The sequence below is a fragment of the Pseudonaja textilis genome, chromosome 2, assembly GCF_049901715.1.
Source record: "Pseudonaja textilis isolate UNSWEBS1 chromosome 2, rPseTex1.2, whole genome shotgun sequence".
NCBI lineage: Eukaryota > Metazoa > Chordata > Lepidosauria > Squamata > Elapidae > Pseudonaja > Pseudonaja textilis.
Window position 1 is genome coordinate 159,823,328 of NC_141991.1, and position 23,981 is coordinate 159,847,308.

The 23,981-nt window shown below is 37.2% G+C and overlaps 1 protein-coding gene across 1 annotated transcript in view; it reads right to left on the reverse strand.

Annotated features, from left to right (window-relative positions):
• Positions 1-23,981, reverse strand: part of TBX15 (T-box transcription factor 15) — a 77,022-nt gene that overhangs the window by 23,441 nt on the left and 29,600 nt on the right. Inside the window, exons 2-6 of the mRNA XM_026713316.2 lie at positions 22,234-22,447; positions 11,828-11,929; positions 9,160-9,331; positions 7,634-7,801; positions 4,296-4,360 (exon numbers count right to left, since the gene is read on the reverse strand). Of these exons, the coding sequence (XP_026569101.1) occupies positions 4,296-4,360; positions 7,634-7,801; positions 9,160-9,331; positions 11,828-11,929; positions 22,234-22,447 (721 nt within the window). The remainder of the gene's footprint in view (positions 1-4,295; positions 4,361-7,633; positions 7,802-9,159; positions 9,332-11,827; positions 11,930-22,233; positions 22,448-23,981) is intronic.

A 23,981-nucleotide genomic window follows, 5' to 3' on the forward strand; every position in this document is an offset into this window, starting at 1 on the left:
TTTGCCTTACTTATAATGGACTTTTGATTCATTTCTCTGTATGAGTTTAATTAAATCATTTCACTAAATGAAAAGCCATTGTTCACATATGAAAAATGGCTGTACAAATGAATGAGAAAGAGTTCCAAACTTTCAAGAGCCATAAGCAATTGGGTAGGAAATTAAGCTGAAATTAAATCCAAACAAGACAAAGGTGCTATTAGTAAGGTGAAAACTGAACTTTAAGATGGAATCAAAACCTAATCTGGATGGAATTGCATTCCCCAAAGAAAGCCTATTCAAAATCTAGATTTCTTGACCTAGAGGCGTCATTTGAGTTGCAGATGGCAATGAGAACATTTTCACAATTACAGCTAGTGTAGCAATTGCAGCACTTCCCAAAGTAGACTGGACTTAGTGGTCAGCTGTCCCTTGGCTTATAGCTCAAATGCTGTAATGCTTCTTTTCTGGGGCTTCTCTTGAAAAGAAAGCCAGTGTGGTGACCTAGAGGTGGAGCTCTTGTCTCACAATCAGAAGGCTGTGAGCTCGATCCTAGGTAGAGGCAGGGGGTTGGACTAGATGATCTCCAAGGTCCCTTCCAACTCTGTTGTTCTAAGTGTCTACAAATTGGGGTGGTGTAAAAAATGGTAGCCAAGGTCAGGAAGGATATGGTTCCTGCTCTAAAAGATTTAAACTGACTCCTAATAGCTGGAATAGATTATTGGTTGCTTCTACTAGGTACAGTGTAAGGTTCTAGTTTTGACCTTTAAAGTCCTTAATGGCTTACGTTCTAATTATCTGAACCAGCCCAATTACCTAACTTAGCCAGACAGAGTCTTAAGAAGAAGCCTCTGTTGCTGGAAGTTTAGCTGTTGCTATGTGAGAAAAATATATATATACACATTTGGCTCCAATTCTCCCAGAATTTAGGAAAAGGACAATAATGGTTGTCTTTCACCAAACTTTTAATTGTTTTAAGGATGGATTTTGGTTTGGATTTTGATTCAATTGCATCAATTTTAATCATCGTGCTTCACTTTTTAATGCTATATACCTCCTGAAGTGTTTGGATAAATATGGTAGAAATTGAGAAATAACTAAATGAATAAAAATAATTCTGTTTCCTAGCATTCTTTAAGATTAGGCGATTACTGACCTGTACATCACTTAGCAACACATTATTTTTCAAACAATCCATTGTTTAAAAAGGACAGGATGTAATACTGCAACTCTGCTAGACTGACTTGCCTTCTCTGACTGCCAGAGAAGAAATACAAAGCGTAACTACCAAGTCTAGGACTAAATTACATTAGGTGTCTTCCTTGGTCTAGTGCCCAATCATATACTTCTTATTTCTTTTAAAATTGATTTATGTATCTAAATATTTTATCCTAACAAGTTTTATTTATTTCAGAAACCTATTTGGCCACCCACTTTATGTACCATAAATCACAATGAAAGCAGTAAAACCATTTAAAAAGCATTGACAAATCAATGTCAAAAAAGGAAATGGAAGCCTCCGCCTATTCCAATCTTTGGGGGAAGTATTCAATTTAACAGGACTGTATGGGATAAGTGGCCTATATGAACAAACTAAAGCCATGTCATGAATGCCAATTACACGCTTTACAAATGCTACATTTAGCTAATTAAAAAAACAAAACCACACATTGAGAGCAAACAGACCTCAACTTCCTTTCAGCAAAGGAAGAAAAACAGACTACTAAATAGAAAAGATTGATGAAAAAAAGAAAAGAAAAAGGCATTCTCTTTTTGATACAAGCTACTCATATTTCATGCTCAAAAAGCATGACCCAGAGAAAGAGAGAGATTTAAAAGGAACAAAAGTTGGTAATGGAAGATAAGAGCGTAGTAAGTTATCACTATTGTTTTTCATCTTTGTGATCCTTGACTCCGCCAACATAGTCAAAAGCATTTTTATGACTCATTTTAAGTTAGGAGCAGCTGCTGTACTTTAATGCCTCTCCTGACTGCTGCTTCATAACCACAAAAATCTTAACTTCCCTGTGGCAACTTCCAAATGTGAGTCTGAGCGCATAGAAATACTTCTGTATTGGTAGAAAATTTGCAATTAGGAGAAGAATAGAGAATAAAACCCTAGACTTTTAGTGATTTTACAAATGGCCAGCCATAAAATGGTGGCAACTGAAAGAAAAGAGAACACTGGCATATCCTGGACAAAGTTATACTATATGCTTAGATCTGTTGATTTGCAAACATAGTCCCCTCACTCTTTAAAGAATTCTATAATTGTAGTTTGACTCCTGAGAATATCCTCAACCTACGACCATTTATTTAACAATGTTTCAAACTTATAATGGCCTCAGATAAAATGACTTACAACCAGTCTTCAAATTTACAACTGTTGCAACCCCCCATGGTTATGTGATCACAATTTGGGCACGTGGCAACTGGATCACATTTACAACAGTTGCAGCATATTGCAGTCATATGATCAAAATTTGCAACCTTCCCAGCTAACTACTGACAAACAAGTCAGCTAGGGAAGCCTGATTCATTTAACAACCATGTGGTCTGCTTAATGACCATGATGAAAATGGTCATAAAATCATGTCCAATCACGGGATGATTCTTTAATGACCTTAGCAATTAAAATTCCAGTCCCAATTGTTGTAAATCAAGGAGTCCCTGATTAGCAGGCATAAGATATTATCATTGGAATAATTGTCAGCCTCTGGGCATTGCTGCAGACAGCATCTGATTATTTTGGAAACCCCTGAAGATTTACAGGCCTTGGACAAGCCACTCCTTCAGCACCATCTTGGTACTTTTTCTTCACAGAACCCAAGGCATTTAAATTCTTCTTGTCTGGGACCCGGTTCCATTTGTCTCTCTTTGATTATCTTAAAATCTTAAATATTTCAGTTCAGTTTTGCATCAACAAAGCATTCTGTTTCAGTTACTTATCCTTTCTAATATGAATGAACCACAAGTTATCATGATTCCTAGTATTTGTAGGAAAATGTCCAAATGTAATACACTAAGACCTTCTGGGAGTCTCATTCAGCTATGCCTGAATTTAGCCAGTAAGCTCTGAATCACTAATAATTTGCACAAATAATTAAATCGACCCTTCCCAATTTCTTGTTTAACATCCTCAATGTTAATATCAATAATGGCTTGTCCATTATTCTCAGTTCAGAATAATGGCAAATAACCTCTTCAACATTTAAAAGACAAGACAGTTTAATTTTAGAAGGTGCTTGGGAGGATTAAAGCAGGTAAAGTGAGAGGCAGAACAAGGTTTAGATGCAGTACATTGATTCCCAACATAGGTTCAGATGAATTAAATGAACAAGTCTATTCTGCAAAGTATTTCAAAATATGAAAACATTTGTGCTGAATTCTTTTTAAAAAAATGCTATGAGGTTTGCTGTATTAGCTTTTAGAAGTGTGTGACTGGGAATTGGTTAGCAGTGCAGGCAACCCATACAAATCCACCTGGCTTTATATTTGGCTAGAGAGCAAGAATTTATGTTAATATTACAAAAGATGCATTACACCAAAGATTAATTCAAGTCGCAGATGATAACTACATTGAACTCTAAGAAAACAACTTTGCAAAAAATGGTATACCATTTTAAGCATTACATTATACCAATAAATTTAATACAATTTTTTTACACAGATCAGCAAAGTACACCTTGCTTGGCCAAATATTGCATAGAAGCAGAACTCTAATGTGGGAAGTTTTGGTCTAGTTTTCCAGTGAAATCTGGATATTATAATAGCACTCTTGTTCTTACAGCAATAGCATTTAGCGCTTAGTCTTATATACCACTCCATAGTGCTTTACAGCACTCTGAGCAGTTTACAAATGGCAGCATATTGCCCCCAGCAATCTGGGTCTTCATTTTAACTGACCACAGAAGGTTTGAAGGCCAAGTCAACCTTGAGCCAGTCAGGATTGAACTGCATACTTCATTCTAACCACCATACTACCACACAGTGGTGAAAAAAATTATAACTCATGCACAAATCATAAAGCGTAAAGTTGCTGGACTATGTCTGTCCCTATAGGATTCTAGATTTACTGTATCATTACTTCTAAACTGCCTTGAGAAACGTTTTACTGAAAGACGTATGAACTTCAAAGCAAACATGTTACCATAAGTGTTGGTTGCAGAGCATTTTTGCTCCCTATGGAATCACGGGATTGGAAGAAACTTTCTAGTCCAATCCCCTGCCCAAAGCAGGGGGTATCATCTCTTCCATCCACTGGCCTACAAGAAATTGGCATGCTTAGAAGGGAAGACTTGAAGGAGTTTTCTTACCTGTTTCTTCCAGAATCCCTGAACCCTTTTGCAAATGGATTTCGGTCAATTTTCAACCTGGTAATCTGGGGAACAGAAAATGATTTAGATTCCATAGTGAATATCTTATTCATCTTTGTAAACTTTCACCATTCTGCAACTTTTCTTTTTTGTTGCATTGTCTATGAGACAATTAATTTACTCAACCTTATCTTCAAGCTATCTGATTTTATGGAACTCCACTTGCTCCTTGCTTTCTTCTTTTACTGTTATTTATTGATGAAATCTAGCACCAACTTCTGGGGCAGGAACTTTGAATAGTGACATATATATATATATGGATATTGACTAGTTAATATATATTAACTACACTGCTATATGAATAACAAATGCAGTTTCAGATGGAATGTTAAAATAAATTTCCTCTCCCAAATGAGCATTTGTGATTTTGCATTTCTTGACAGCTGAAAAATGTACAAGTCATCCATGTATTTAAACTGGAGCTCAGTCACATCATGAAGAAAAATATAAACTCTCTAGTGCAGATGATTAGTTAATACATATACACAGATGTTTTCCAAGTGAATCAAAAGTGCAGGAGGCAAAGGTCAATACATCTGGGTGTGACAGACAGCACGGCTACCCACATGACCCATAACCTCTCTTTGGTTCCTTTAATGCAAGAAACCCGGCGGGGGTGGGGGTGGAGAGATTAACCCAGAATGTTACTAAAATGATATGAAATATACAGTATTGTTCCATTCTGAAGGAAATATATTCATTCCATTCTTAGACATTTTTATTGTTATCCAAACATGCAAGGCTGTATTCAAACTTCTTTCTTGACTTTCCAAAATGAAGTTAAACATGTTTTTTAAGTAAATTAAAAACATATTGTCTCTGCTGTTAGCTAATGCTTCAGAACATAAGCAATGGGTTTTTAGTGCTATATTTGCAATACAAGAGATTCATTCCTTAGGTCAGGGCAAGCTCATCAGAGCATTGTAATCCTTTGTAGTTCTCAATCCTGCAATCTCTTATACAATGTAGTGACCTCAATATCCATTAAAGTTATAAATTGTAAAAATATTTTCTTTATATTCTGCAAAAGCCATTCAATATTTAAGATGGATTAATGGATGGATGGACGGACAGATGGACAGGCAGGCAGGTAAGCAGGCAGACAGACTAGACAGACAGATAGACAGACAATAGAGAATCTTGATATTTAGATTGTTTTTCCTGGAGTTCTTCCAAAGAAATGAATTTCTATATTTACAGGTGATTGTCAACTTAGAAACAGATCAAGCCTGCCTCAGCCATCTTTCCAATTCTCAGCTTGCCACACGGTGTGGAAGGGGGGAGAGGTTAGAATGTCAGACCAGACAATAACAACAGATCATCCTGTGGGTGGGAACCAAGTTCATCTCAAACAGGTGCTAGCCTGAGACCAGAAGGAGTTGCCAGAGAGATGCCAGAACACCTAATTGGACAATCTGACCTGTGACAATGAGGGAGGGAGTTACCTATTCTTTAATTATACTACAACTGCAAGAAATAGTTAGAGTTGATTTTGCTTTCATGCGTGCCAAAATGATATACTCAATAAACAGTTTTTTGAGAAAACTCTTAGCCTCGGAGTGCTGACTTAGTTGGATTCGTCAGTTGGAATCTTGACGGTGATCTTGTAATTGTCCAATGGTTCTGGTTTATAACAAATTTTGCTCCTCTGAGAAATGCAGCCTCAAGAATACGGTGGGTTCTTCCCACCTGCCTTTTCTTTCAAGATGTCATCCCGCCCTTTCTCTACTATATTATAACTTTAGATGACCAGTCTACTGATCTATTGCAATGGAACTATTCTTATTATTTTTTCCTCTTTCCAATTAATTTAAAGCAAATTGCTTACATATTTGTTCATCCATGAATCATACAGCTCCATTTCCCAATCTCATTGATAGGTCCATGGAAGATGCTATCAAAAATCAAAAACTCAAATTTGATTGATATTGTTTAATAATATAATCTGATATTAAACCACGTAAGCTGAAGTGAAATGCAGTTGCAAAGCAGACAGGTTACCAGGAGTTAAAAAAACGAAGCAAGAAACACCCTTAACATATCCAGGCCAGCCAGATTCCAGGTGAGAAGAGCTCTCCCCTGCTGAAGTACATTTGTATATCATGCCCTACCAGAACAAACATAAAATTTAAATTACAATATGTGATATTTCAGTAGGGAAATTAAGTCCTAAGTGAATTTAACCTTCTAGAAAGCAAGTGACCTTTCCTTACTAATGTTTTGTTTCATATGTGAAAGGAATGTTCCTGTGCTCGCAACTTGAAAATATCATGATCTGAACATGTTTCAGCTATTCAACAGATCTGAATTATAGAAAAGAGATTTATGCCACCTAAAGTCACAGCTTTCCTTCTTACACTATATCCTGTTGAAATCTAGATAATATTGCTTGATTTGGCTTCTATTAACTGTCTTTACATTGTGCATCATCAAATATACAAATTTGACTTTTTTTCCTTTACAGGAAAAAAAGGAGAAAAGGTTAAAGTTTACCATTGGATTTTATGTTTTTCAAAACAAAGATTGGGAAATCAGTCATGTCGATGTTTATTTGGGTAGTCTGTGAGATGGCCTTGAGTTTATCCTCCCAGGAACTTTTATAGCTGATGGGAATATGTCCATTTGCCTGTCTGCAATCTGTTTCCACATTCCAGCTATGAGTAGACATAATTCTGGCATGGTTTCAATATCAGTTACTTATCTTCCTCTCACCTTTTTCTCTTTTTGGTTTTGCCTGATTCCCTTTTGTTTTTTTATAATCTAATCTTAAATAAACATTTAATCTGATTTAAATTTATGAAGTTGTAAACTCAGAATGAGTAGCATGCTCTCATGAAGCTTGTCAACCACCCAAGCTGTAAAGACTAGGATAAATGAGGACATGTCTTTTTCCATTCCTGGCTAGGATGGTCTTATTGTCCCACAAATATCTCTGTTCCTTGGAGGAATGTGATTTGTCAAATAGATACAAAAGAGATGGAGCTGGGTCAGAATGTGGGGCAAACATAGTACAGGTCTCCTTTTTAAAAATAATAATAATAGAGGATACCTGTTTATGAATACTATGCATTTTCTAGCTCATTCTAGCTTTTTTTTTATTACAGTCAAAGACAGCCATTATAAATAAAAGCATTAAAAACACTAATGATAATAACAAAATTAAAAGCATTTAAATAAAAAGGTGTCAAGGGGCACACCTTCTTGCTGTAATGGTAGAATCAAGACTACTGCTGTGACAGGAAAAGGCTACAAGCCTTTTCAAGTTCCTCTTTGATTACCTGCTGATTTTGATAAGCAGTAACTGTGGTGAAGACGGTCTCTGGAAAATGGAAGGTTTTTACCCCATCACCTGTGGGGACTGGTTTTGTGGGAGACAGGTCACTGCTGAAGTCTTTGCAAATAACATGGATGCGCGGCTGATACTTATGCATTGAATGCAAGATTATCTTTTAAAAAAGCAAACAAGAAAAGAGAAAATCATTTGAATGCATTATTTTCAAAATAAGATTTGAAGTGAGATTTGGAGATCAATAATTAAGAATGACACCTCAAAATATAGATTACTGATCCATCCTTAACAGGGAGAGCAAAATTGAGAGCCCCTACTTTTTGAAGAGTTTATTGCAGGAAGAGATGGGATGAGGCTGATATCTAATTTGGGTTGACAATATCAGCACTTTCATGATACAGAAATAGTTTTATGAGGAGAATTTCCGTAGAGGGTTTTTGAAGGACCCCTCATCCCCAGTTAAATCTAACCTTCCTCTCAGGTCTGACATGAAAAGCATGTGACAGGTCCTGTCTGCTACGGAGTTCCAGCTGATGGGACCCAGAAGTAGACCCTTCCTGGTAATGGCACCCACCCTGAGGAACATCATCCCCATCAAGGATGACTGGCCCTAACACTACTGATTTTCCTGAAATCTCCTAAAACTTGAGGATCCCATGGAAATGGGGAGTCCATGAAATGGTTATATTGTATGCAACCCCTTGAATCTACTCTCCTGTGGTTTTGATTATGCTTTTATTATTATGTTTCCTAGTATGACTTGATTGCTTATTTGTACCCTTTGACTACTATTTAGCATTATACCTATGATTCTTGATAAATGTATTCTTTTCTTTTTCTTTTTATAAACACTGAGAACATTTGCACCAAAACAAATTCCTTGTGTGTCCAATCATACCTGGCCAATAAAAATTCTATTCTATTCTATTAATATTAGTATTTTTTTAGATTAAGTTGTTTTGTTTGTATTGCATGCCACATTCATGAGATAATATACATGCTACACATTATTTGATAGATAAATAAATGAATACATTTGATAAATAATCAAATAAACTAGCTACCTAATGAAGTAAATACTTTATGTTTGTTTGTATGTGCCTTCAGGTCAATGGACTCTTGGCATTTGGTTGGAGAAATCCCTGTAGTTTTCTTAGCAAGACTTCAGACATGGTTCACCCTTGCCTACTTCCTAGGGGTAGAAGAAAGTGACTGGCCTAACATCATCCAGCTAACTTTGTGCCTAAAGTGGCATCAGAACTCATAGTCTCCCAATTTCTAGTCTAGAGCTTTAACAACTATATACTAAATTGGTTCTCTGCATGCATAAATTTACACTTACAACAGAGAGCAGAAGATGGGAATACCTCAAGAGAGGTAAGAAAGTGGCACTAATGTTGTGAACAGACATTGTTTGGAGAATGTAGAAGAGTAAAACAGGCAATATTGAGAGCTAGAAAGGGCAAAGCTAAGTGGACATCTATTGAAAATTGAAGGCAAATTTTTGTGACTTACATGGCCTTGATCATCTAGTTCATTGTTGGTCAGCTTGAGTTTATCAAAACTGACAACTTGCCGCATCCAGGTGTCTCCAGATGCCAGTGAGTCAGGGTGAATATAGACTCTCGGAGGCACAGGGGAGTCAGCATTTCCTGCTACCATCCACTTGGAACTGTGATACACATACCTGGGAGAAGTGAAGATAGGAGGGAGAAAGCTGTATTACTTCAAGAGCAAATTCTCCCTCCCTTTATTTTATTTCTCTTTTTCCTTGTCACCCATCAAACAGCATTCAAGATGTCAGATTGTTTGCACAGGAAGGAAACAATATCCTCTGTCTGTCTGTAATGGGACCCAGATGATATCTGGAAATACTTCCTCACTTCTCCATCTCTATTAATCCTCTTTTCCAATTAGTACCCCCTAAAAACTTTGCACAATTGGGCAAGTTAATTGGTTAACCCTGCTAAAACCAGATGAAAGTCTTTAGACGCACTAGGAAATATTTCATTATTTGCAGACAATCCAGATGCTTGTGTTTCTCAATTTAAATCATGGAAATCCATTATTTCTTCTCTTGTTTCTTTTCTGTTTCTTCTCTAGATTTTGTATTATGACGCTTGCCGCTATATTTCTCGTGATCATGGAATTCAGTAAATACCAAGGGCACAGCATTCATATCCCCTCCTGCCCAAAGGGTGACGTCTGAGGAAACTGAATGGAATCTAGATGGACTGGAACAAAGGAACAAACGCTAACAATCTGAATCAGACAATGCCCAAAGATCCATTAAGGGTTCCAGAGCCACAACTAGGAAGGAATCAATCCTTATTTAATCTAGAACATTGTAGATGAATTCGTAATCACAGAGAAAGAAAGAAAAATACCATAGTAGCCAGATACATGTACACTCTATGTTTAGTTATTTTAAGAAGCCAGATTCCAATGAAAATTGCTTCCCTGGTACTGCTGACATAACATTTATTTTGTTGTTATTAAGTAGTGTGGTAGATTTGTATTTTGCTTCATCATTTCTTCTCAAGCAGTTTTTAATCTAAGCTTATATTTCCATTTCATTTTTCTACATTCTGTACAGAGGTGGTATTCAGCAGGTTCTGACCAGTTCTGGAGAACCGGTAGCGGAAGTTTTGAGTAGTTTAGAGACCCGCAAATACCACCTCTGACTGGAGATTTTACAGTATCCTTCCCCTGCCATGCCCACCAAGCCATGGCCACAGAACTGGTAGTAAAAAAAATAAGAATCCCACCACTGATTCTGTTGTGCCTTTTGAACCAAAAAAGGGTGAGCAGGTGGGGAACAGCTTGAAAAACCTAAACCCATTCAATTCCTAAAGGTAAAAGGTGAACGTTTCCCCTGTGCAGTTGAGTCCAATTTTAGGGGGAAGTGCTCATTTCTACTTCTTAGCCAAAGGAGTCAGTGTTTTCCAAAGATACTTCCATGGTCATGTGATCAGCATGACTTTATGCTGAGGCACACAGAATGCTTTACCTTCCCACCAAAGTAGTGCCTATTTATCTACTCGTATTTGCATGCTTTCAAACTGGTAGGTTGGCAGGAGCTGGGGCAAATAACAGGAACTCACCCTGTCATGCAGCCCTTGGGTCTTGAATTCAGGCTGTCAGCTTTCCAGCTGACAAGCTCAGTGATTGATTAAATACTATATCCTTCCTGGTTAATGGGTAAGAAGTACGCCGTGTTTGGCATGTCTCTCTGGATTGTTACCCCATTCTTTCTCCAAATTCTTTCTAGCAAATGGGCTCAGCGTTGCCTTGCTTGGATTCCTACTCCTTTTTTTTAGAACACTATTCAATATAATTTTTTAATCCACTTTTTTCACTCCTTTTCTCCAAATGTTTATATTGTGTTATTTTCTAAGAGTAGCTTTTGAAAATATTAATGTTCTTATTCTTTATGGAGAGTAATAAAATATGTTTAGCAGATATTATAAGGTACATCCCCATGTTTAGGTAGCTATTTTTATGTTATGCATTGTTAGGAATATAAGTCACCTAACAGGTATTTGGGTTGGAAATATATAAACCAAGATAAACATTTTAATACTGTATCTTTAAGAAAATGCAAAATTGTAATTGGATGTGGTTTCTCAAATGGCCATAAGATGGAGCCAGAAACGTGGGTTGTTTAGTCTTAGTCTTTGTCTCAGAAGAACTCTCAGTGAGTCTCTGTTTTCTTCTGTTGGAGAATATTGCCGTTCCTCTTAATTGACTGTTATTCTTGGATTTGATGTAAGTCTGATACTGAACTGTTTTTGACACTGGACTTTGTTATTGGATTATCCCTGGGTGAAAACTGACTGATTGTACCTGTAAGTAACTTTGGACTGCCTGTTTTTGAACTTTGCTTTAATGTCTCTGGAAGTAAAAACCTACATTTACTGTACAGTGTATCTGTGTGTTGTGTGTGTATTATTCAAACACTACTCTCAAATATGTTTCCCTGTATGCGCTCATTCTCCTAACAGGGAATTACCTCAACATGCATCAATAACCATTTTGGTTCAACACTCAAGAGAAAGAAAATTTCTCAGGCAGATGAATAACATATCTATGAAAAAGATCTGAAATAAGATACTGTCCTATTACAAATTTTGGAAAATCTTGTTCTAACTTCTAAACATTTCTCAGCTAAGCTAATCTTTACCTGTATCTCTTATTATCCACAGGTACAATGTCCATGGCTATGTAATACTGCTGGTGAGGATCCAATCCTGTAATCTTCACTCTCATTGCAGGAAACATTCTCCTACGAAAAAAAGGGCGGGGTGAGTAAAGAAATATGATTCAGTAAGAGCTCTCTTTGCTGAGACAGAAATGTTCCAAAATTAAGAAGTTATATTGTAAGGTGCCCAGAGCCACTTTGAATTGAAATGGGCTGCCAATAAATTTCATAATAAATACATACATACATACATACATACATACATACGCAAGTAAGAAAATAAGTAAGTAATTCATGGGATGTATTAAGTGAAACAACTATATATTTATCTCATTGCTGCGTCTTGTCCATTATTTTGTTGTACAGATTGTTGTACAGATTCCAAGATTTGGGTCAGAATCAAGATTTTCGTATAGAGACAGAAGTATGCATATAAGATTTTCATAGTTTTTTCTGTACATCTTACAAGACTGTGGCAAGCCAATGCCACAGAACAATTCAATTTGTTTATTCGTACAGTATATTTAACATAGTAGGTATTAATTGATGTTCTGGTTTTTTTCTTTATTCTGCCCTTCCATATTTAATTACATTCTTTTTTCTTTTCTTTTTTCTTTTTTGGATGAAGCCCACTTCTGATGGCCTTGCTGTGGTATCAGTGCTGACAGCTGAGGTGATGTACATAATTTGTATCATCTAACTAATCATACGATATTTTGCATTAAATAATAATTTGCAATGAAGATAGCTTTCAGAAATGGTGTGAAAACATCAACTGCATAATGATACAAATAACATAACGTACATCAAATTGGATTTAATAGACATTTCCTTTTAACAGACAATCCCTCATCTCCAAATGTTCCATTAAGCCAAGGTTTTATGGTTTAAACTCAGAAATGATCTCAACGAAGTAAGTTATCAATTAATATCTTCGGGGGGGGGATAATAGAGGGAGAGCTGATGAGTAAACTGTTGCTTAGTTAATGTTACCTCATGAAGTGAGAGATCAGCTATAGTCTTTTCACCTTTAATGTGCATTTTTCACAAACAAGAGAATAATGAGTGGCTTTTACTCCTGACAGCTAGACGGAACTGTCTTCTGCATTTTACTGCAGAATAACAGGGGAATGAACATAAAAAAATACATCATATCTTGCAAAGGCCAACTAAAGCCTGAAGCATTATGCTTGCTCAGCACACCTGATATTCTTATGTTCTTTCTGTGTGGTCAGTGTCATTTTACATGACCTAAGCAATTTCTCTTCCCCAAGCAATACCTTATATGAAGAATGAGCCAAACTTCACCCAAATAATGTGACTGTTCTCACAGCCAAAACCGAATAAATATATAAATAGTATTAATTTCCACCACCTTTTTTGGTTTTGTGACTATTTCTCCTGCAGGATGTGAGAAAGAAATGAATGTATTTGCAAGCCCTAGGGTCTGCCTGCTCCCCTGCATATATCCCCTCCATCTTAGCTCATTTTCAACCTTAGACAGCTTATTACAGGGCCTTTTTATTATTTTATTTAAATGCCTTCATCCTAGAAACTCTGAGGTCACACTTAGTTGGTTGATTTGATTCATTACTGACAACCCTGTGGGTAAAGAAAGATTATGGACATGTGCCCTTAATAGTTTCATTTGACTTGAAACAAAAATATCACTGTGATATGTGATATATGAAATATGTGAAATGGGTAAGAAAACAGTGTCATGCTAAGATTTTATTTCACTCACAACTTCACACTACTCTATCTGGGTTGTGTAATCTGATGGTGCTTGCAGTTACTCCCTCCTCCAATAGCCTTCATCAAGTCAAAAAGAATAGATTCTTTTTCCTAACCCAACAGTGCATGTTTATAAATGCATTTCAACAGAATTAAAATGAAGAGCTTTTTTTAAATCATGACCTCCCCTCACTCTCCCAACTTCTGATGTTGAGATTCAGTTATCTGGAATAAAACATTTATCCCCCATTGAATATGAGATCTCAAAGCACTTTCAGGCCTACTAGATAAACAAGGGATGTCAACAGTTACAGAGTTTACAGGATGAAAAGCCTGTTGTGAATGAACCGTTATCAACAGGGGTGGGATTCAAAAATCCCAGCAACCAGTGGGTGGAGCCATGGTGGGCGGGGGTTACTGGAACTTCCTGTTTCCGGCTTCCGGTGGGCCTCCAGAGCCTGGGGGAGGCCGTTCTCACCCTCCCGAGGGTCCAGAGGCTTTCCCCAGGCCTCTGGGAGGGCGAAAAAAGCCTCCCTGGCCTCTGGAAGCCCACTAGAAGTCAGAAATAGGCCTGTTTTGCCACTTTCGTTTTTTTCTGGGAAGGCCATTTTTTGGATTCCCAAGGGTCCAGAGGTCTCCCCCAGGCCTCTGCAAGGGTGAAAATGGCCTCCCCCAGGTTCTGGAGGCCCTCTGGAAGCCAGAAACAGGCCTGTTTCTGGACTTCCAGAAGTCTCGTTTTTCCCCCTCCCAGAGCCTCCGTGCGGACCCTGTTCTTACCTCCATTGAAAATGGACCGTGTGGAAACTCCTGGGAGGGGAGGGGCGGGAGAGGAGGGGCCAGCCAGTCGGTTGAAATACCGGTTCGGCGAACCAGCTGTAACTTTAAAATCTGGTTCGCCCGAGTAATCACACTTGATTATCAATAAAAAAATTTTACCTATGACAAACAGGGAACCAATGATTTTAAGTTACTAAAAGAAACAAATGCTCTAAAGGTACTCTTCAAAGCTGGCGATATCCTCTTTTTTTCCTTCCCTTTTTACTTTGGGATCAATCTAAAAGTATCCCTTTGCAAAAAACCATATTTACTACTAAAAACTGTGCTCAACTCTTTATTAAGAACCAAAATCTCATTATGTTATTTTGGAAATATTTAACAGGTTAATCTTCCTTTATAAATACCTCCTAGGAACTACAAGCCACCACCCACAAACCTCCAGCAGCTCCCAGGTTACCTGTTGAAAACATCAGATCTAATTGATGACTTATTCTTATTGAAGGGAGGGTTTTCAGAGGGGGAAAAGTGTCTATCCTAACTTTTTCCCCAGACAAGTACCGGTGAGAATTTGGCACAGAGTTATTCTTTAAAGCAATTGTACCATAGGTAGAATATAGAATACAGAATGATAGGGTTGGAAGGAGCCTTGAAGGGTCTTCTAGGTAGTACAACCTCCTGCTCTAGCAGGAAACCCTATACCATCCTGGACAAATGGTTGTCCAATCTTTTCTTGAAAACCTCCAGTGATGGAGAACACCCACAACTCCCCAAAGCAGGCTGTTCCACTGATTAATTGTTATCGCTGTCAGGAAATTTCTCCTTTTAATTTACTTTGATTTAAGATCTCTCTTTAATGATCTTCCACCCATACCTGCTTGTCCTGCCCTCAGATACTTTGGAGAATAGAATGGCCCCAGGAAGCCTACTGCATATTAGAACATCATCTTTATTGCCTCACAAACCATGAAGGCTTTCAACCTTGTCTAAAGGAAAAGTTTAGAACTACGCGGAGAAGGAACAGACGTTTAGAGGTATTCAGCTTTGTGACTTTGAATCTGCTGTAGTAATAAACTGCTCACATTCCAGTATACAGTAGCTGATCACAATGATTGTTTTACTGGATTTAGGTAAACTGAAAGTGGTTAAAAAATACATATTCAGATTCTTTTCTGACCACTTTAGGAAGACATGTAACAAATTTATGATCTCTTGCTCCACCTAGCTGTTGTTTCTTCCATTTCACTCCTTTCTAGGTTGGGCTTTGTAAGCAATAGCATGAGGTTTTGGTTGATAATTGCCTCTGTCTTGATTTTTATGGATCGCTTTCAAATATCTCCCTGTTTCCAGGAACATTGGCAGGAAGGGACTTCTAAATTTCAATATTGAGAAAAAGGATTTATACGTCTGAGACTGATTGCTGAACTGAATATCTGGTGCAACTTTTCAGGGTAAAGAAATCATTCCTACATTGACTTTTATTTGTACGGTAGAATGTCTACACTGTTTCAGTAGACATTATGTAGATCCTCTTGTATATTTATAACAATAAATACACAAACATATAACCAATATAATAAATGGTACCACATCTTCCTGAGGCAGGCAACTATTTCATTCCATTCCCCAAAAGCTTATATAACATCTATGCTTCAGAGAAATCCCACTTCCATGCCCTCTCCCATTCATTCTTTTGATAGGAGGGAATTTCAATCAGACAGTCAGTCAATTTCCATAGCCATCCAATTCAACCAAGTGATTCTGGATGGCTTACAATTCTAAAACAATTTAAATAATATAAAAGAACATTAAAACAATCAAACAACCACAAAATAAATATGTACAAATAACAGCTGTGGTGATTAATCAACCTACAGTAAAACTAGGTAACAGGGTCCTTAACACTTTTCAAGCACCAGGCCCATAGCCAGGCTTTTAAATCTTTGCAAAAACCCACAGGATTGGGGCCATTTCCAATCTCCAAGGGGAGAATATTCAATAAGGCAGAGGCCTCACAGGAAAAGTCCATCTTCTAGTTCCCATCAGCCGACAGTTTTTGATTGATAGGATCTGCAGCACACTCTGCCTGTTGGATTGGATTGGATGAGTAGAAACTCTTGAAAAAAGAGTTCCCTCAGGTAACTCAATCCCAAGCCATGCAGGGATTTAAAAGTGACAGCCAACACCTTGAATTATTCCCAGAAACAAACTGGCAGCTAGTGCAGCTCACAGAGCAATGGTGTTATGTGTATTCCTGCAGCTGCATTTTGCACCAGTTCAAGTTTCCAAATGCTCTTCAAGGGCAGCCCCACATTACATAAATCTTAATCTGACCATCTTTGTTTGTATGTATTGGGTGGGGAGATCTATTCAGAGTTCTCAATGTTGAAAACACTAAAACTGTATAGTTGTTGGATATGTTTGCCACTTTGAACTTATGATCTAAAGATAATGACAGTATTTTGAATAGATGCCAATTTCAGAAATATCTTCAAGGACCTCCCCATGTGCAGTGCACGGAATGAATCTAAACTCGAGGTTGTCCTAGCATGTGACTCCTGCACAATCACTATGAAAACTTTATTTATCAGTGGGTCTAAATTGCAAAGTTGATTCTCGAAAAGAAGTGTAATCACTTGTAAAACAAGCTAAACCTTCTTCCTTTCTATTCCCTTTCATAGGAAAAGGGTATTGCCATGAACACTTGCAGGATTGTATCCGTTCAGTTCGCATGAAATTGTATAAGAGAAGCTAAATGTAAATATCATGGGACTAAACACTTGTTGCTGAAAGGCTCCCAAATTTGCCCATAAAGCAACATTAGTTATGAATCCAATTATGCTGACAGAGCAACAAGTCCTGTGAATCTATCAAACATGCTCTGCGCTATAGTTGATCAAATGCCAAGGAGCATTGGGGATGCTGAAAGCACCAGGTGCAAAGAGCCAGCTGGCTCCAAAGCCTGGGATCACCACTGTCTAGAATCTCAAGAGATTACAAAGTACTGCAGAATAGAGGAGGGGGACACATGGAGCCAGCTGCAATCAGCTTAAAGGCTGGGAAAGTAGTGCAACATCCTGACCTAAGTGAAGTCATGGGAGATTTGCTGTAGAAGTCAATTGGTTAAGGCTTTTAAGTTATAGCAAGATGATCGTCATGCAGCTAATGTGCTGCATGATAGCAATTTACAACTGCTATACACTGTAAGTAAAATGCAAGTGCCATATCCATACACAGAGCACTTAAGAGGCCACAGCCCTAACTTGTTGCAGGCCCATCAGAATCTTCAAAACAAACGTGTAAAGCTATTTGGCTTTACCCAGCCCCAGTTGTGAAAATTGAACAAAATGCAACAGTTAGCAATCCTGTATGCAAATGATTTCCTTGCAATGAGCAGCAAACATAAATTTCAATAAATGAGAAGTAAATTTCTTATCTGTGATATATATTAATTTGCATACCAGCTTTCCTATTATTTGTAATGGTGCATTCTGACCAAATATTAAAATAGCTGCCCAAATCTAATGTATTTGTTTATGTTTTTAATCCTACCATATTTTCAAAAAGCAGAGAAAGTGTATCTTCCTGACTGATACTCAAAACAATCCTTGCTGGTAGGTTAAATAGACAAAATCATCATATATCCCTGACAATATTATGAATTGTTGATCATAAAAGCATGAAGACTATTGAGATAAACAGTAATAAATATAATTTAGGATTAAAGGCTATAAACTATTTTTTTAAATGTTAACTCAAAATCATAACTCAAAATACCAAAACATATATACAAATTAAGAACGCATGAGTAACACTGCCTAGAGCAGTGTTTCTCAAACTTGGCAACCCAAGTTATGTGGACTTCAACTTGCAGAACTCCTCAGCCAAAATGGGGAATTCTGGGAGATGAAGTCCACACCTCTTCAAGTTGCTAAGACTGAGAAATACTGACCTAGTATCATGACTCTCTATGGATAAGTTGCACAAATAAATCAATTTAATTTTTTTTTAAAAAAAAAAACATGTTTTGAACAATTTTATTTGAGGTGATAAAATTTTGTCAAGATAATTTTTATTAAATTGTACTGTAAAGAGGCAAAGGAAAATAAGTTGTCAAACTGACCATGTTTCCAGATGATGCGGTGTTGATTCATTCCATGCAACATTATAGTGGTGGTTTGCCATTTTAGGATATTGTGGGGGTAGGGATGGGGGTTATTTCTCAAATTCCTAATTCAGCATTTCTTTGTAGTACAGTTTAAGCAGAGGATTTTGTTATATGTTTGATGATAAATGCCATCTTAAAAGTCTTTTGATTTTTAAAACTTAACAGCTAAATATGCTTTATAAAATTAAAGTGGTTGGTTCCTTAAATGTGGAAAATGTGGCTAGCTACTTCTATTGTTTTCAGTAGCATATATCATTAGGGGATTTTTTTTCCCCCAGTTTTTAAGCATATAACAAAAACAAGATTAGTGACAGTTGTTTGTACCCCATTTAAATGCATCAAAAGGCTTCAAAAGAGAAGACTGGATTTAATAATTTTCTGAAGTATTGACTGTCAAAACTTTTCCAAGTACATCTCATTTATTTGGAACTTGAGATCCTTACTACTACCGCAGAGATCATCTCACAAGCCACAGAGACAATCTACAATTGGTCTCACTAATCAAATTCATGAAGCAAACCAAAAGGGGAAGAAAAATAAAATATTGTGGACAGGAGGATTTCTGTCACTGGGTATTGCTCAGGCAGAATAGTCTTCTTCCTGGTTTTTTCTCTGTCCAAGGTGCTGATTGCTTAGAAAATAAACCTTAATTTGCAATGATAAAGGAAGCTGGCTGGAATACACAAGTTTATACACAAGATCAGAGACTTTTCTTGAAGAAATTAAAGATTTTGCTCTAATCCTATTAGTCTATTATAACATTGCAATTCCTTAAAAGAAACATTAGCAGTAGGATGTGGAATTTGTAGAGGGTTTCTACCCATCAATGTTGACCCAGCTAGGTATGGTATGTTGTTCTTACAAAATGACAACAGAGGCAAAAAGATCTAATCCATGGAACCTGGATAGGCTGGATGAAATGAATGTCACTCTGTCTGTCCTCTGAGACATTGCATAGTGCCTGAATCAATGTGAATGGAGGTTGGCCAGCTGTGCATTGCAGGTTTTCCCCTCACTCTGCTACGTGGTGCTTTCTTTTTCTCCATATGCAAGAAAATATAGGACTCTATTTTAAGGGGTGTCTAGTTCTGCCTTTAGAAATCCAAATCTGGGATGTAGAGTAAGCTTTGCCCCTCTCAAGTATAATAAAAGATAATTTACTGCCATGCACAAAAAATACGATCCTTTTAAAGTGGAGACAACTTTACAGAAGATATTATGGCTATATCATTTATTGTGTCAAAAAGTTGTGTTCATAGCAGGGAAGGCATGGAAATTAATGCAGCTAGTTATGATAGAATGATGCAAGTTATGTAAGGACATAAAAATATATGCAGTGCCCTGCTTGGTCAGATCCATGGCCTATCTTATCCAGTAGTCTATTCTCACAGTGACCAACAACTGCACAAGAAAGCTCACTAGTTTCCCAGCAGGTGGCCTTCAGAGGCAGTCATGCTTCCATCAAGACTAATAGCCATTAACCCCCATGAATTTTTCTCTAACCAGCTTATTTTTTAAAAAAAGTAAAGGTTTTTCTTGTATGGTCATGTCTGACTCTAGGGGGCAGTGCTTATCTTTGTTTCCTTATTGAGGGAGGCAGCATTGTCTGAAAATGTTTCTGTGGCCATGTGGCTGGCATGACTATATACTGAGGCACATGGAAAGCTATTATATTCCCATCAAAGTGATACCCATTTATCTACTTGCATTTACATGTTTTCGAACTGCTGGGTGGGCAGGAGCTGACATGGGAGCTCTCCCATCACTTGGATACCTGGGTCTGGAACTGCCAACCTTCCAGTTTATAAAGCCCAGCATCTTAACCATCTTATGAAGCCAGCCAAACTAGTAGCCAGCAGCACATTGTATGGTAGCAAATTCCAAACTTGAATTATGTATTGTGTAAAAAAAGTCCTTATGTGTGTTCTGATTCTTCCAGGATTCAAACTCACTGGATGGTTATAGTATCTTGGAAATGAGAAAATAGCTTCTCCTTGTCCATTTTATTCACACCATGGATAATTTTATACACCACAACCATGTTCCCTCTTATTCAACTCCTTTCTGGCCTAAAAAGCCCCAAATATTGCAATCTTTCCTCATAAGGAAGCTATTCCAGATTCTTGATCATCTATTTGCCCTCTTTTGTACTTTCTCTATCTTATATCCTTTCTGAGAGGAGTGACCAGAATTGCACATCTCTCCGATGCAGACACACACAGATTTCTATAAGATCATTGTGATATTGACATCTCGATTTTCAATTCTGTTTCTTATGCCTAACAATATGTTATCCTTTTTTTTAATATAGTGGGTGTGCACTGTGTTGACACCTTGCTATTCCTAATTTTAGGTCTTGGATTTAAAACAGTCAGCTGTCACAAGAAGTTGCTAATAAAAGAGCTTTCTCTGCCCTGATCAGTTTTACCAGTAGATTTCATTTTTTGAGCTATAATGAATATTAATTTCCTCAACCGTTTATTTTGTGGGTTCCCTTTTCAATTAAAAACGGAATTTATTTCTAAACAATTAAAGACTGTTTGGGAATAAAAATGGAATTGAAGTCAAAAATGAATCAACACTACAAATTGTTGACTCAACTGCAAAATCCTTAATTCCACATTCTCACTGATCAATTCTGGAGTCAAATACTCCATAAACTCCAAATATTCCTGAATCATCGATTTATGACCACAAAAGAGCCCAAAATTTCTGTTGATAAGTGAGATCCTTGTTCAGAGAGTTTTACAACTTTTCTTGCCACTGTTGTTAAGTGAATCACTGCAGTTATTAAATTAGTAACACGGTTGTTAAGTGAATCCTGCTTCTCCATTGACTTTGCTTATCAGAAGTTCACAAAAGGTGATCATATGATACCGGGACATTGCAACCATCATAAATATGAACCAGTTGCCAAGCATTCAAATTTTGATCACATGACCATGGGGAAGCTGCAATTATTGTAAGCATGAAAAATGGTCCTAAGTTGCTTTTTTCACTGCTGTTGTAACTTCAAATGGTCACTAAATGAATGGTTTTAAGTCAAAGATTACCTGTAACTTTATCAAGGAAATTTGATGCATTTGTATACTGCTTATCCAAACTTGTAGACTCACAGCATTCAATAACTTAATCATTGAGAATAAGTATGGATGTCAGGAGTTGGTCAGCATATTGTTACTAGTACAGTATTATTCATTTGCACTCTTGCATTTATGGTAGGCACTGCATAATTCATCATTTCTTTCTTCTTCTGTTTTTAGCAAGAACTACATACTGTATACATCTGTATACAGAAGGCTACAGGTGTTCATTTGGTTAGAAGCATTCTCACAAATATTCATTGGAAAATCTTTGCAAGTGATTTCAAAAGCATAAACATTGACAAAATATTAATAAAAATTTGAGATAATGACAACTGTGTGAGTGTGTGCATGGGTGCACACATGCATGTGCATGTATGTATAGGTCTATCTATTGCTCAATCATTGTGGGTGAGACCTGAACCTGATAGTTATTTTCACATTGTTGCAACTAGAATTAAGAAATAAATTACAGAGTTTACTGCACGCAGAGAAGTTAACCTTTCTATCTTTATCTGCTTTGTAACTGCTGGGCAATACCGTCTATACACCACTAGCTGGGAAAGATATGGGGCTAAATTATAATAAAGAGGAGCAGTTATCAATAAAAAGCAGACAGGATCCCTTACCTGCCTGCTTTGGTGATGATCATTTCGGTGCCAATATCATGGAATCGCTTCCAGAGATCAGCACATTGCAATTCCACTTGGATCTCCTCCATGGATGAGGCAGGCAGAGACTGAGAGAGTGAGCTGCTTGAGGTGAGGTCCGATGGGGAACCAAACGAGCAGGATGTCCGCTCTGCCAGCACTTCGGTTTCGGATCCTGTGCTCTGCTCTGAATCTAAAAGAAGCGGAAGCAGAAAGCAGAGTCAAACCAACTTGAAATGTCTAAAGTTCCTCGAAGCAGGAAGAGATAAAATGAAGCTATTTGAACGGCTCCAGGGAATTAGAGGAATGACATATTTCTCATTAGAAGACTGTTGTTGATGCTGTAAATTGTGCTGTAAATTACAATCTGACTTCTGGTTTTTAATTTCCAACATGACATCTGGTACTTTAATTAAATTTTAAAGCTGTTGAATAAAACTGCCCACAGTTAAAAATAGAAATAGTAACAAAGTAATCTGGATACAGGAAAATGCAGCTTGCAGTTGTAGGCTGAGAGAAATGGGGGGTGTGGAGGGGTGAGAATCATTCAAGAGTGGAGAAATAATGTTGTATTTAATTGTATGTTTTACCACATGTGCTGTTTATGTGTTTTGAATAAGGGATTTTTTCCAGATTTCTAATTTCTTTGTCCTCAAAAACAATAAAAGCTGTCCTTTTGTTTTGGTTTCAAGCAGATATATGTTATTTGTTCCTATGTTACAGTTCTTGAACAATTATTTTCCCTGAGAAAATAATAACATTGTGTTATGGATGTAGAATCCCCATGGAGTTGAAGAAAGCAAGCATATGGAAAAAATTACTGCCAAAGTAATTGTTATTTCAAAGAACACCTAGACTTTTACAGAGTCTTCAGATATAAACATCTGGACCAAAATGAGAGAAAGCCAAAAAGCTGGAGCTGAATTAAAGACATCTCTCAGGTTCAAATCTTTTTACAAAGAGCTCTGAACTCATTCGTTGCGAGGACCCAAGGGAAGACTTGCCTTGCAGGCCTTGCCATTGGAAGTTCAGTTGACTGGGAATGCAGGTCACAGGGAATCCCATTTTTTGTCATGAAAATCACTTCCACCCAGAGGCCCAACTGAATTGTGATTCTCAGCACTGCACTTCTTTGCCACTTATTACTCCCTATTATTATCTCCTTCTCATTTTAATGCTGTCTTGATGTAACTACTACATGGTCCTGTTGGAATTAGGGTATCACTGAGTGTTAGTTATCTGACAGATAAAATGTTATTTATTTATTTATGGTCATCAATCAGTAAAACATGCTCTCTTCCACACAAGGATATTCTGGGGCCCTTTCTCTCTCTCTCTCTCTCTCTCTCTGTAATTTTAATTTTGGGAAAACATTAAGCCCTCAGCCTCTTTAATTGTAGAGATATAAGAGAAAATGTCTGTGCAGTATTCATATCCTCCCACTTCTTCTAATGATATGAGCTGATTTAACACAAGATAATTTTCTGAGAATCCAATTACAGAATGTCCAACACTGTAGCTTGGGTTTTAGTAACAAATGTTGAAAAGGGTGGAATACCGAAGAAATCAACTCAGCAAGCACTGCTGGCAACAATATAATCGGCTTGGAGAAGATACTGAATTGCAATTCATGACTTTCATACGAATTGTGCCAGAGTCACATGTAAAGGAAATGTAAGCTGTCCAGCACGCTCCTCTTAAAAATATTTAATGGAAGGATTTCAGCA